This window comes from Typopeltis vanoorti, chromosome 5 (assembly GCF_054136105.1).
Source record: "Typopeltis vanoorti isolate ZY-2024b chromosome 5, IOZ_Tvanoo_1.0, whole genome shotgun sequence".
NCBI lineage: Eukaryota > Metazoa > Arthropoda > Arachnida > Uropygi > Thelyphonidae > Typopeltis > Typopeltis vanoorti.
The window spans coordinates 94579750-94595391 of record NC_143553.1 but is presented as its reverse complement, the minus strand read 5'-3'; the positions used below and the strand labels follow the sequence as shown (position 1 = coordinate 94595391).

The window sequence follows — 15642 nt, the reverse complement described above, 5'->3', positions numbered from 1 at the left end:
GAAATAACAGTTTGTCCCATTCTTAATTCAGGATCTGGATGAAGAGTGCATTTTCGACAGAAGTGTACGTGGTGACTTTTTTCTGTTGAAAACCTGAACCCATTACTAAGAGCCCACAGAGAATCGTGATCAATTGCTTGCAGAAGTTGTCTTTCAGTTACCCTCATGTTACGAGAGTGACAGTAAAACTGTGGAGTCATCAACATTAGAGCATTGTCTACAGTTGGAGGAAGCGTTCAGTGATTGAGTTAACTTTGATAACAAAGTGTCACTCTTAAGAGTCTTGGAGAATACCCTATTCTTGATGATATGGCTAAGATAGCATACTTCCCACTCTGACTTGGAAAGTTTTTAATAAATACAGGAAAGTGTTCTCTGAGACCTAGGTTATAGGGCTCTTTTAATATGCCATCTATCCAGGCTGTGTTCTAAGCTTTTTCCATGTCAAAGAAAACTGAAAGCAGATATTCTTTCTTCAGGACTGCATCTCTTATAAAAGTTTCTAAATGAGCTAAATGGTCTAAAGTTGAACAATGTCTATGAAAGCCACATTATGTATTGAAGAGAAGATTGTTGCTTTCTAAATACCAGACAAGTCTGGCACTAACCATTTTCTCTAATATCTTACAAAGATAGCTGGTTCGAGCAAAAGGTTGATATTATTTGCTTGTTGAATCCTTTCCTGGTTTTGGGATAGCAATGACCACTGACTTATGCCAAGAATCCAGAAACTTTTCCTCTACAAGTATTCTATTGTATATGAAGAGAGGGATATCCACAGAAGATGATGGTAGATGTTTTATCATTTCATAATGGATGTTATCAGGTCCTACTGCACTAGGGTGAGACAGTAAAAGAGCCCATTTTAGTTCCTCCTTAACAAATATCTGATTATATGACTCAGTCCTATTGGTAGAAAAATTTAGTCTTTATTTCCTCTTGCTGCTCTTTCAATATTAAAAATTCAGGAGAATATGAAGCTGTTGCTCAGATTCTGGCAAAAGTTTCTCCCAAAGTGTCTGCAATAGCTTTGGGATCAGTAATAACACTTTCATTATGGTCTAAGGTAGACAAATGGTGTGTTCTCTGTCTACCTTTCATTTTCCAGATTTTATTCCATACAATTTTTGCACTGGTCATTTCATTAACTGATGAGGAAAAATTGGATCCAAAATTGTTTTTGATTGATGTCTCACATAATGTGCCTTGGCCCAAACACACTTAAAAGCTATTAACTTTGATGTGGTGGGATATCTATGAAATATATTCCTGGTTTCTGGATTCCACCAAGGCTTTGGATAGAGTGGAAATTGAGATGCTGTTCTTGGAATGGAGGCTGTTGCTGCCTGGACAATGCAGTCTGTTACATACTTTACTGCTTCATTGATGTTTGACTGACTGTATCAGCATTAAATTTTACAAGATGGGGAAAAGTGTTCCAGTCAGCCTGGTCCATTGTCCATATGAGCATCCATGTAGGAGAATATGGTTTCTGTGAAGACATTGTGCAAAGAACAGGAAAGTAATTGCTTCCATATATGTTCTCTTTGACATCCCATGTGAGCGGTGGAAGAATGTAAGGGGAGCACATATAAGATCGATAACAGAATATGAGCAGGTAGGCATATAGAAGAAAGTATTGGGTATATTATTCAAATGGGAGAGGTCATTAATTGTGATGGATTCTTTCAATGATTTGACTGCACCTATTTGTGTTGGCATTACCCCCACAAAATATTGTAACCATTAAAGTTACCCATAAGAATTATGAGTTCAGACAGTTGCAAGATAAGCTTATTAAGATCAATTTCATTTAACTCAGCACTTGGTGGGAAATAAATTGAACAAACTGTAATAAGAAATCTTACAGATAGGTGAATTGCTACTGCTTCCAGAGCAGTATTGAGCTAAACATGATGGAAAGGAGTATGACTGTCTACTAGAATAGCTACTCCTTCATGAGCAGGACTGTCTCTTGTTCTGCCATTGCATACAACACTGAAATTCTTTAAGGTGGGTCCTCATTGGATCTTAAGTTTAGAAATTATAAAGAGGTCATATGCATACAGTATGAATATTGATATCACATATTAAAACTCTCAGAAGTGTTTTATTTATTTGCAAAGTTAATATTTCACAATGGAGTTCTACAAGCTAAACATCTTAGCAATTAATAAAACACTTTTATATTCTAGAAAGAATACAAGCATTACATTAACTTATTTAACTAATTTAATTATTCATTTGAGATTGCTTATTGCTAGATAAGAAGTGGATATTTAGTTTCAGCATTGTTGCCTTCAGGTGAATATTCATCATTTGTAATCTCAAGCACATCTTAATTTGAACCATGTGTGAAAATATTAATTCACAATAAGTAGGTTGTGCCAAAACAAAACAGCATATACGTCAAGTATGTTGACGTGTTTTTGAATGCTTGGCAGCATTTTTCCATATTTCAGTGGGATCTTTCTTAGTATCAAATAGAGATTTCAGAATATTGTCTTCTGAGACCTCAATCAGCTCCATTTGTAAATTTTCAAGTGCACTAGAGACATCAACCAGATGTGGTTGGAAAACCAATTTTAGTGTGAGATCATGTTGTGTTCATTAATATCAGTTTTTTAACATTTTATTAGTGCACCATTCTTCAACTACCTCTTTTATGAGTTCAGGGAAATGTTCAGCTGAAATTACAGGTTTGGAAAGAAGAGTTTGAAAGAAGAAAAAAAAAAATCAACATTTTTCTAAATGCTTGAATATTCTGCCATATTTCATATACTGATTTAGTTTTGCCTTGTAAATAAACATTTAACTGGTTTGTTTTGACATTAAGTCACATAAAAATGCAGCATTTATGGAGAAATCCTCTAGAATCATGAGGTTTATTTTATTCGTTATTAAAATTTCTCATTTTTTTTTTTTTGTAGTGCTAAAACTTTAGAATTTCTAGAACTTTTCCCTGTGACAGCCAGCATACTCTAGAGTGATAAGGATGATCTATACAATGTTTCACAATGGCAATCAGGTTTTTCACAGCCAAGTTTGGGCTGTGAAAAACCTGAAACATCCTTCTCATTGACCTCAAACTCCATACACTCTTTCTTCTCCACTCATCCTACTCATATGACAAACTTTGCACTTCTCAAGCATCAAGATGATCTAAACATCGAACTATACACCATTCTTCACAGCCCAAACTTACACACAGAAATGACACATTTGCAACATTTTTTAAGACAATTACAACTCTTATGAAATAGATAAAATACTGCATGCTCCCCATCCCTTCTGCAACCAACACACAAGATTATAGCAAAACTATTCCTTTATATTCAGAGTATGTTGGAAAAGATAGCTTAAAGTTCACTGCAAATATAATTTACATGCTACTTTCAAACCTCTCATTCATCTATTTTCTGAAGGATCAACTTACACAGCCTAGAGTGTGCCTGCAATTTAGTGTACTTTGGACAGGTTAATAGATCTATTGACACCTGCCTTGAAGAACACAAAAATGAAATTATGATCATCTATGTGGCAAGTTGGGACTGGCAGGCCATGGATATTTCATTACACAGGATTAAATAGAAGATGACAACTATGCTACATGTAAATCATTATAGGTCTGAGAGACTATTTTTAGAATTAGCATCAGCTATGATGCACTATCCCCAATCTCAATAAGTATGTTATTGTTTTTATATTCCATCGAGTTGTTTTTGACTCCTGGTGATTCTATGAACATACACTCTCCATTCAGATCTGTCCCTGGCCCTATCCTCAGAATTTCCAGGCACATTCCAATTGCTTCTTTAACTCCATCCACCCATCTAATTCTTGGTCTTCCTCTTCTCCTACTTCTATCATCATCATCTTCTCCAGACTGATTTGTTCATTTGCTTGTATAATATGTCCAAAGTATGACAATTTTTGCTTGATGATCATAGCTTCAAGGGAGCAATCTGGCTTTATTCTGTCTATCACTGATTTATTGGTTTGCTTTGCAGTCCATGGTATTCTTAGTAAGCGTCTCCAAACCCATAATTCAAATGCATCTATCTCTTTTGCAGGGTCCAACTTTCACATCCATACAGTACCACAGGGAATACCATTGCTTTCACGATTCTGATTTTTGTTGCGAGCCTAATATCTTTAAATATAAAGATCTTGTTTAAATTTGGCATTGCTTTCTTTCCAAGTAATAATCTTTTAACTTCTTCAGTACAATTCCCATCTTTATCAATTCGAGATTCTAGGAGTACAAAATTGTTTACTTCCATTTTCTCCCCATCTACTTTAAAATCATTACGTTCACATGTTTGCCATGACTTTTGTCTTTTTGAGGTTAAGTTCCAGGACATATTTAGCACTTTCTTCTTTAACTTTCATTATAAGTTCCTCCAAATCTTCTTTTCATTCTGCTAGCTTAATAAGTATAGCTGCATCAATTTGCCAAAGATTTTGAGAGACAGTCATTCTGAGATCAAATAATTGACTTCTCCAAATGAACTTTATGGTTATCCAGTAACTAGTGGGGATACCTTGTTAGGACATTCATTCTTTTTCAGTTACAGTTTGAATTGTTTTTACAACTATCAAATTGAATACTGTGCCCTTGTGACACAGTTTTGTAATTTGCATTCTGATGATGCAGGTTAGAAAATTAGTGAATATTAGTAAGATAAATTAGATAAATTAGACCCCTTCTTGGTCTTATTTATACTGTGAAGTACTGTTAATGAATAACCACTAACACCTAAGCCTATTTATATGTATTGACCTGCTGTACTTGTACTGAGGTTTATATTCGTTCATGGTAGGTTTCATTAAACTGTGAATTCTAAAATGAAAGATTGTAAACATATCACATTAGTACCAATGGTATGCTGAGCATTAGTAATAATTCAGAAACTTGCTCTGGAGAGCAAACTTTCCAAACCACTTTAGTCTCTAGTAAGCAGAGTGGTAATCTCACACAAATGAAGAAATTCATGTATCATCTGAATTATATAATAATTTAATAGAAACAAAGTATAAATGAGGTCGTTGTAGATGTTTCACATCAATCTGTATACTTCTCAACAAGATGCTTAATTCAATACAGCTAAATAACTTATTTTATTTTAGTTTTTAGTTTAGGTTAAAGATGGCAATTCTTTAGACAAATTAATATTAATAAAAATGAACGTTTTTTTTTTAAATGATTAGTTTTTTTAAATTGAGAATTGTTTCTTTGTGCAGATAACAGCCACAAACATCAAATAAACAAATCAACTAGCCATATTAAATTTATGATAGGCATCTCTGATAAACAGGCATGGATGTTTTGTAACTTGCTGTAATTATCATTATTATATTCTTCCCATGAAATTTTAGTATGTTTTATTCATAGGCTGGACGTGAAGGTAGAGAAAAGTTTGCCAAAAAGAAAAAAAGCTGTAATCCATTTTCCAGTAAAACACACAAACAGCATGCCAAGAATAAAGCATTTATGATGATTAAACATAAAGTTAAAAGGAAGTCTAAACGATCATTCAGAGATAAACAGGTAAATTAAAACCTTTATTTGATTCTAATGAAAAGGGATTTATATTTAGATCTATCTTTTAGTTATTAAGATATCAAAGGAATAGAATTTTCTGATCATATCTTGTTCAATTTGTCATATGTGCTCCATAACTAGTTAGTTCAGATCAGTGTTATTTCCAAACCTGTCACTCTTATAATCTCAGTATTATTTGATTGAAACAAAGAGAAACAAACATGTAACTCTCCCTAGTAGCAAACCCTATTATTTTAAACTTGCCCACTATAAGAGACTCTTCAGAAGTACCAACCAAATATCCCTAGCAATGATGGTGATTCTAAAAGTAATTTACTTTCACATTCTTTCCCCCTATAACAAACTGCAGCAAAAACAATTTAATTTGACCTCTGATAATTCAGTATTCTGTTTAATTCAAAGTGGATTATTTCTCCTGCCAACAAAAGCTTTGCATGCTTTTTGGTTCATTTATTTTGAAATATATTTAATTTTTAATTGAATTAGAAACTAGTCCAAATTGACAATTTAGTTTTGATTCATTTAAAAAATACCTCAGATATTTTTTCTCCTCTAAAACATTTTAAGATTTTCAAAGGTTGATCTTAAACTTATAATTTTCAACATCAAGTGCTTGTTTTCAAGACTCACAGTGAATGCTGGTAGCATTCATCTGAGCATGTGATGCCATTACTTACAAGAGATGATTAATACACTATGCTACAACAAGATATTGTTGTTGGTTACATACAGCTACACAAACAAAGCGAAATCTTTTGCTTGATTTTAGTTCTTTTATTTTTCTAATTTGAACCCAAAATGCAAGTATCTTTAGCAGTTTAATTTGAAAGTGGAGTTATTCTGTATCCAGCAATTTTATCAAGTGGGAATTATCTTCTATGCTAATCTGCCTGTTAGAGGAAATGTCTACTGCTTGAAAAATATTTTCATATATGTATGGCTTTAAATTAGAAACTAGTATAAATTGACAATTTAGTTTTGATTCATTTAAAAAATACCTCAGCTATTTTCCCACCTCTAAAACATTTTAGGTTTTTCAAAGGTTGATCTTAAACTTATAATTTTCAATACCAGTGTGTGCTAAAATAACAATATTATAGGTATTCACATATCTCTAATTATTGACTTACATATATAGTTGATAACATATATTCTGTGTTAACAATCAAGACACACATGTCATATGTTATAATTTAATTAAATAATTCAAAGTTATAAAAATAATCTTGATTAATTATAGAAAAAAAAATTGCTATTTCTCATGTATTTCTTTCATCTGATGCTAACTTTAAACTATGCTGCCAAATCTCTGTGTCTGTAACTGGAATTGAAGATATTGAAACAACTGTTACATGCTCTTGAGCAGTGTCAGCCTAGAAGGTAGTTTCCAGGGTAACCAACATGAGTTAGAGAACACTAGAAATTTTCCTGGGGGGGGGGCAAGATATGTGGTACTATTTATTTAATATTGCTCTCAATAATATCTAACGGAAATATACATGCACATATGTGAAACTTTTTAATAGCAGTAAATGCATATTCTGTGCTTTTACTACTATTACTACTGAATATAAAGATATTCTAGATTATGCAATTTTGAATAATTGCTTTGAAAGGTTGTCAAATGAAACAAGCAGTGACAGAATGGTGGAAACATTTAAAATGAATGCAATCAGGAGTGCTTCAGTTAGAAGAAGGCATCAAAAATCTGAACTATAGAAAGGAGTAGATAATATTCAACCAGAAATACTCAGATATGGAGGTATAAAAAGTTTTACAGTGGCTACCCAGTCTAATTCAAGCCATGTCAGAGGATCAAACCAAATTCAGAAGTATGATTGCCCATCTATAAAAAGAAAAGCAAACCTGAATGTGAGAATTACAGAGGAATTTCCCAACTTTAGTGTTCTTGGTAAGATTTATACAAGCATAATTGAGGATAGACTAAAACAGAGATTCTCAACCTGTGGTACACAAACAGAGTATAAAATAAAAGGGTAAAATTAACGTTTTTTTTACTCGCAACATCAGTTGAGAATTAAAAATGTATGCACAAATATTTAACAGTTCTACTTAAAATATTTCATGCAACTAAATGAAAATAATTAGATTTTGCATTATCATTAAAAATTTAAAAAAAAAAAAATCAGCTAATGTCTTTTTATTCCCATATAGGGAATAGGCGAGGCCGTTTAGCCCTATCTAACTTTTGGAGACTGAGTGGGCTGTTCAATCTCCACTGACAGCCAATCAGAGATAGCTGGCCCAAGGCTATCACTAATTAAGCGGCACGCAGTGCGTGCCGCTTAATTAGAGACAGCTCAATAAGTGCCGCCATCTCATGGTCCCTAACATAATATATTTAATGTCTGAAATAATGTGGGTTCTACGGTTGATTTTCTTGGATTTACGGGACGAAAAACCCACTTGCCCATGCCAGAGATCAACTAACTCGGGAACCGGTTGAAAAAAGGCTTAGAAGAATTTCCTCTAGTCGACAGATTCCTCTAGATTCAAAACAAAGTCTTCCTTCGTGCTGTCAAGTGCCATGGTGTGCAAAAGTCACATCCACTGAGCTACACAGGCTCTAAAAACTATTGTATAATAATATACAAAAATAATACGGAAGTTCAGGTTGAATTTAATAAGTATTAATCAAATGACAATGACAGAAAGTAACTCGAATATATTTGATCAGAAAACAATGGGAAACAGTTTGTCTGTTACGTTTGTTTAGCCACAAGCCACAGTTATGGTTAAGAAAGTAATGAGTTAGATTATTGTCTTTGAATGTGAGATTTTATTTGTGAAATTGTCATATTTATACGTAGTTTGTGCCAGAGGATAGAAACCAGAACATGAATAAGTGGTTAACGAGTGGGTTTTCAAAAAGATCGAAAGGAGAAATGAGTGTAAGTGGGGGGAAACAATTCTTCTCTGCCAGAAGCCACTACTTCGAATCCTAACAAACCGACAGAGGACATCATTGTACAAGAATGCAACAAAAAGTTCCATACAGCACAATGTAAATATAATCTTAGTTATTTATCATATGGTTTCACATATATTGGAGAAGAAACCGTATCTGTTCCCTAGTGTGTGATTTGTTATGAAACGCTATCAAAACATTCGATGAAGCCTTCCCTTCTTAAGCATCATTTTGAAACCAAGCATGGCGATTTAAAACACAAACCTTTGGAATATTTCCAGAGAAAACTGTCTGATTTGTCAGCAAGGAAAAAACAAATATCCTCATTTTCAGGATTTAACATGAAGGCTCTGGAGGCATCTTATGAAGTCAGTTTAAGAATAGCTAAAGCAGGAAAACCTCGCATGATTGGAGAGTCATTAATGTTACCAGCAGCTACAGATATGGTTAGAATAATTTTGGGGGAAAAGGCATCAAAACAACTTGAAATGATTCCATTATCCAATGACACTGTTGTTGTGACCCCCTAGCTTGGTCTGATAAGTCTCTTATCTGTCTAATTGTTATTTTCTAAAGGTAACTGACATTAATTTCTTTCGGAGTCTTGTTGTTCCTCAACTAGTAAAATTTTTTTTTTCCCTTATGGCTATCGTTAAGATAAGTTGCAGTCACTACTTATTCAAGTGGAATTGTGCCTAATAGACATTAGTAGAAAGTACATCATATTATCTGTATTATTCTACAGGTTCTCATTAATCAATTCATTCCCTTATCAACATAGAGAATGTTTATTTTTACCCTGTGCCACTCTGTCTAGATGATATTAAATATAACTTCAAGGAATAATTAATTAATAAGCACAATAAAACTCAACTTCCTTAAGCAAAGAATTCCCTAAATTTCTCTGTAAGTTTCTCTTACACAAAAGTGGCCGTGATTAATTAGTCACTTTCTTTACTTTTGGTTTTTCCTGCAAAGATCCGATTAGTTTAATGAATGGTACAGTGAGGTGAATTCAGGCAAGCACGTGAATTTACACAATAAAAAAAAACATTTATTATTCTAAATTAAAACAATACAAAATATTATCTATACCGAGAATAAATTAACTCATTCAATTTACTTTCTCCTTAGATTAAGTTATACAGTCACAATATTATTAGAATCAACTCTATCTCTCCTCTCAATTCTAAGTTGCACATATAAAGACGATATGAAGCTCCAATCCAATCTCCCAGCACAATTATATGATTAGGATATAATCTTCTACTTTACTCAGAAACTATAATGTTCTTTTGGCATTAAGTAAGAAGCCTTATCATAAGACAAAACTTATTGTATACACTACATACTTCATATATCTATTGTTCACTTTAAACTCAGCACATTAATTCGAACATCTATACTCTGTATTACAAAACTCTTAAGGGCACTTAATATTTCTCAGGATATTCACATACATAAACTTCTTAATATAATACATTTAATTCAAAACTAATATCCCACTGGCATAACACGTTCACAAGGAACAATCCTTTCTTAATTTACCCTTTTAAGACGAATTTTCTAGGAACATATTATATATCAAGATTAGACACAACATCCCTTATGGAATACATAATCTCTCATTTCCACAAGATAATTAATTTTACATCTAATGTCCTCTGGTTCTAGACATGTTCTTTAGGAACAAATTAATGCCTCAACTTCCTTTCATAATAGAGTCTATACAATAATCTCTATTCATTCCCACAGTTAATATAGTCACAAAATGGAATCAAAATTCTCTTAACTGCATTCAGACGACTTACGGAATATCTCGGTTGTGGATTACTTCAATCTTCTAGGGTGATTCCTCTGAAGAAAAACGAGTGTCCCTCAACAGTCACTTTAGTTCTGGCATACTCATCAAATTCGGGATACGTTGCATGAGTGCTTCCTCGTTGTCAGCATGGCCTTTTATCACTACAGATTTCTGGATTATTAAGTCCTTGGATTTCTTGGAACGCTTCCTGGGCATCACCTACTCAGACTTAGTTTTCGGTCGAGTACAATTTCAAAAGTATCAACTTTGTGTCTTGGAGCACGATGACTCGAGCCTAGGACTCCAAGCTACGAACATCAGCGATTCATCTGGGACAACACATCTCAGACAAAAGTCAGGAACAAGAGAGCACTCCCAGGTCAGGTAATAATCTTTTATATCTCCCGCCATTCTCATTCATTGGATAGATATGCTCGCATATCAAATCAGCTATCATACCATCACTCATAAGCACCAAATAGTACTCTGATGGCCGAGATATTAATTTTGCGTGAAGTGCAGCGCTGTCGATACGTCTGGTGGACAATCTACACGTGCAATGGTTGGGAAACACAGTAGCGTTGTTGCAAAAATTAAAGAAGTAGCTTCACAAGCAAAATTTGTACATTGTAGCATTCATCACGAGGCTTTAGCCGCAAGAAATATTCCTGTCACTCTGAAGACAGTTTTGAATGAAAGTGTCAGAATTGTTAACTTGATTAAGTCCTATGAATTCACGACTATTTTCCATTTTGTGCAATGAAATGGGTGCTGAACATGATTCTCTTTTACTTCACATCGATGTTAGGTTGCTGTCGAGTGGAAATGTATTGAGCCGCCTCTTTGAACTTCATTCAGAAGTGCAGATTTTTCTCTTTGACAAATCCTCAGACTCAGACTTGAATTATTTCACTGATGAACTGTGGCTTGCCCGGTTGAATTACCTGGCAGATTTATTTTGCCACCTCAACCAGCTGAACACGAGTTTGCAGGGTGCACGTACTTCCTTATTCTTGGTACAGAATAAAACTGCGGCTCTTAGGAAAAAACTTGGCTTCATCATTAAAGAAATCGATACTGGAAACACGTGTTCCTTTCTATTGTTGGATGCTTGAGTGAGAATGAAATTCTTCTTCATAGTGAACTGGTAGTGAATATAAAGAAGCATCTTGGGAGTCTAATCACATATTTCAAGGAATACTTCCCTGAAAACCTGGCTTCAGAATTTTGTATTTGAGAGCCATTTTCCATTGATGACACCTTACCAGAAACGTTAACTCCTTCCAGGAAAGATGAACTGATCGAGCTCTCCTGCGACAGAAGTCTCAGGCAAATGATCAAGAGGATAGATTCAACAGACTTCTGGTTGGCAAGAAGAAATGAATATCCAGTGATCTCAGAAAAAGCTGTAAAATTACTGTTGGTGTTTGCAACTACTTACCTTTGTGAATGTGAGTTTTCCTCTCTCATTTATATCAAGAACAAGTACAGGAATAAGTTGAATGTTGAACCCGATTTAAGACTCAAATTAAGTCAATTGAAACCAGACATTAAGAAGCTGTGTTTAGCTAAACAAGCACAACCTTCACACTGAAACAAGAATGTGAGTTCTGTAATTAAAAATATGTTACAGTTATAGCTTGTACTGATTGTAAGTTTATTTGAGAACTGGAGTACCGTTATCTGGAATATGTGTTTGTCAAAATGTGCTTATGTATTCACTCATTATTATTTTCATTTTTTAAAATAGCACATTTTACAGAACAATCCCATTGAATAGATTCAAATAGTATCTGTTTCTCCAATAAATATCTGAATAAAATAATAACTAAATAAATCACTAGTATTATAGAGAAATGATTATTTTGCCTCTGGGACCAACAAATCACACTTTTCCAGAATAAGTTTGCTTACTGGTACATCTAATATCCTGAATTAAATATAGTGGTATGCCACTGGAAAAGGTTGAGAACCCCTGAACCAAAAAATTGTGGAAGTGAAACTTATAGATAATATGCCATATTAATTTTAGTCTTCCCCTAGGTCTTGAACCCTCCATAGTGCCCTCAAACACCAGGTGAGAAGTCTATCCAGTTCTATTTGCATATGTGGCCAAACCAATGGAGTTGATGCTTTTCATGACTGTTTTAAGAATTGTTGAATTAGGGATATTCAAATTTTGCAGCACTTATACATTAGTCTTATTGTTACAGATATTTGTTGGTATGTCATTTTCCTGAAGCATTTCATTTCAAAAACCAAGTTTACTCTCTGTTTAACTTCTTCTTTGATTTTCTGATTAAGTGTTATCTATATATCTTCAGGGTGTCTTCTGATTTTCATTATCTTTGTTTTATTTGAATTTATAGTCAAGTTATAATTATTTTTTTTGAAACTTGGTATTGAAGACTTGTTTTGTTATCTATTATAATACTAATATATTACTGCATCACCTTGCTATATGATATCTGTCTATCATTGACCTTGACTCTTTTGTTGAGGGCAATTCTTCTTTAATAAGTTCTTGGATGAAAATGTCTTTTAAAAAAAAAAAGGCACAGAGAAACTGTGCATCCCTGCACAACTTCTCATTTGACTTCAAGTTTTTTAGTTGCGATATTTTTTATATTGAACTACTGCACTTGTGTTCTGATAATAGTTTGGAATGAATCATAGTATTACAAAATCTATGTTTTCCTTTGTTCATATTTGAATAAATTTTTCCTCTACTGATGAAATCAAAAGTAGTTTGGTTATTTGTTTAATTAGATCAGGTTAACCATTGCTACAGAGATCTGTTGATATTTCATCAACTCCAGGTGCTTTTGATTATTTCTTCCTCTAGGATTATGGGTGCTGCATCTTTCTCACTGGTGGGTGTAAGCTTTCTTCTTTAAAGATTTTAGAGAAGTAATTGTATCAGATGTGTTATATTTCTCTAATATTTCCATTTACCTCATCTTGAAAATCTAAAGGCCAAAGCTATATAAACGAGAGGAGACGTCCACATAGCCTTTAAAGCAATGCGGAGAACTGACCAAGGCTTCTGACTTAATGTCAAATCCTCACCTTCTCGTGCACCCTGTTAGGTATCTACCTGGATACTGAATGCTCGAGGATGGGCTGGCAATTTGGGATTTAGCCGACCAAATTGTATTCTTATTGGCTTAAACCAAAATACAAAATGATGGTACACCATGACAAAATTTCATGCCGGCTGGGGCGTCACCCGGTTAAACAAGGCTCTCCCCCCCCGTTGTTTTTTCCAGGGAACCACGGCAAACAGCTAAAAGTCATCTACTGGAACATATCTGAAAACACACCCTGACTCAATATCACCAGAGTTAAAGATCGGTACTATCAACATAAGAAGCCTGAATAGCAAAAAAATGGAGCTAGCTGAGGAATTAGATAAGTACCAGATCGACATAATAGGGGTGACTGAAACATAAAAAGACAAAAATTGGTGAGATCTTTCTGAGCAATAAATATAAAATGTTATATTCAGGCAATGACAATCAAGGAAAAGAAGGAGTAGCCATAGTATTCAATACTAAATATGACATGAATCCTTGAATGGCAGGCAGTCTCAAGTAGAGTGATGTGGGCTAATATCAGAATGGGGAATTGGACAGTGAGACTTATTTGTGCCTATGGTCCCACAGAAGGATCTACTAAAGTAGAAGTGGAGGAATTTTTTGATGCTTTAGAAAAAGCAACTGACACAATGAAAAATTAAAAGTTGGTCCTTGTTGGGGATCTAAATAGCAGAGTAGGAAATGATTGTCAGACACAAAAATATATTGGGAAAATTTGGAGAAAAGAGCAAAGCTAATAATAATGGCAAATATTTGTTGCATTTCTGCTGAGGACATGGACTGGTTATTACTAACACCATGTTCCAACATAAAAATGTGCACAAATTCACATGGAGAGAAGAAGCAAGGAATAAGAAAAGTCTCATTGACTATGTTATTGTTGATAGTGATGTTTTCTCCCTGGTGCAGGACACCAGAGTGTACAGAGGATTTGAAATTGGAAGTGATCACTATTTAGTCTTGAGTAAAGGATAAAATTGAATTTCATATTGAAAAGAATAACATGTAAGAAAGTTTTAAAGTGAATAAAAGTTGAGCAGCTCTTAGATGTGAACTGTAAACTAAAATACACAAAGATTATTGAAGAAAAAATGAAAGAGTTTGAGATCAGGAACCAAACCTTGGCGATTCAGTGGCAAGCCTTGAAGAAAACCCTGATCGATTCAGCCAGAGAGGCATGTGGTTAAGGTCGTCTGCAAGGATAGAAAAATCAGAACTCTATGGTGGACACAGGAAGTTAAAGAGGCGGTGAAGGAAAAGAAGATAGCATATCAAAAGTTCCTGGCAAATAAGTCTGCTTGTGCTCTTAGAGAATACAAGGACAAATATAAGAAAGCTAAACACTTTGTAAAACTGGCTAAACAAAAGTCATGGAAGGACTTTGGCAAGAACATAGAAAATAAATATCAAAAAGGTGGTAAGATATTCTGGAGGTTGTTGAAGAAGCTTAGAAACGGAGGAAAGAGTGCTTGAAAGGAGTTTAGAGATGATAATGGTGACATGAAAACGGGAGAAAAAGATATTCTTGAAGTATGGAGTAATTACTTCGAAAAATTGCTAAATGAAAAAAGCAGTGATAGCACAGTGGTAAAAAAAACACTCAACAAACATACAGTGAAGAATACATATCCATACTTCAAGCAGAAAAAGCTATCATAGACTTGAAATGTGGAAAGGCAGCAGGAGAAGTTGATATTCAACCAGAGAGGCATGTGGTAAGGTTATCTGCAAGGAGAGAAAAATCAGAACTCCATGGTGGACACAGGAAGTTAAAGAGGATGTGAAGGAAAATAAGAAAGCATATCACCATATCAAGTATGGTGGTATAAAAGTCTTACAGTGGCTGCACTGCATAGTTCAGAAATCCTGGATGGAGGGATGAATTCCCGATGATTGGAGTAGAGTTCTCATAGTACCCATATATAAAAAGGGAAATAAAACTGAATATGAGAATTACAGAAGTATTTCCCTACTGAGTGTTCCTGGCAAGATCTATGCAAGTATACTTGAGAAACTGTTGAGAAGAATTGTGGAAGAAAAGCTTGGTGAAGAACAAGCTGGATTCAGGCCAAATAGAGGCTGTCAGGATCAGATCTTCACTTTACAACAAATAGTTGAGAAAGCATGGGAATATAATAAAGATCTGTATTTTAAATTTTGTCGATCTGGAAAAGGCATATGAAAAGGTCCCAAGAGAGAAGCATATTCAATATGCTACAGTTATATGGTGTCAATTGGGCATTAT

The 15642-nt window shown here is 34.2% G+C and overlaps 2 protein-coding genes across 2 annotated transcripts in view; one reads left to right on the top strand and one right to left on the bottom strand.

Annotated features, from left to right (window-relative positions):
- The window catches only part of LOC150106662 (toll-like receptor 4), a 98769-nt gene that overhangs the window by 1657 nt on the left and 81470 nt on the right, over positions 1-15642 (bottom strand). The gene's annotated exons all lie outside the window — the stretch shown is intronic.
- The window catches only part of Mys45A (SDA1 domain containing protein Mys45A), a 203423-nt gene that overhangs the window by 179486 nt on the left and 8295 nt on the right, over positions 1-15642 (top strand). Inside the window, exon 21 of the mRNA XM_090393262.1 lies at positions 5396-5551. Within this exon, the coding sequence (XP_090249388.1) occupies positions 5396-5551 (156 nt within the window). The remainder of the gene's footprint in view (positions 1-5395; positions 5552-15642) is intronic.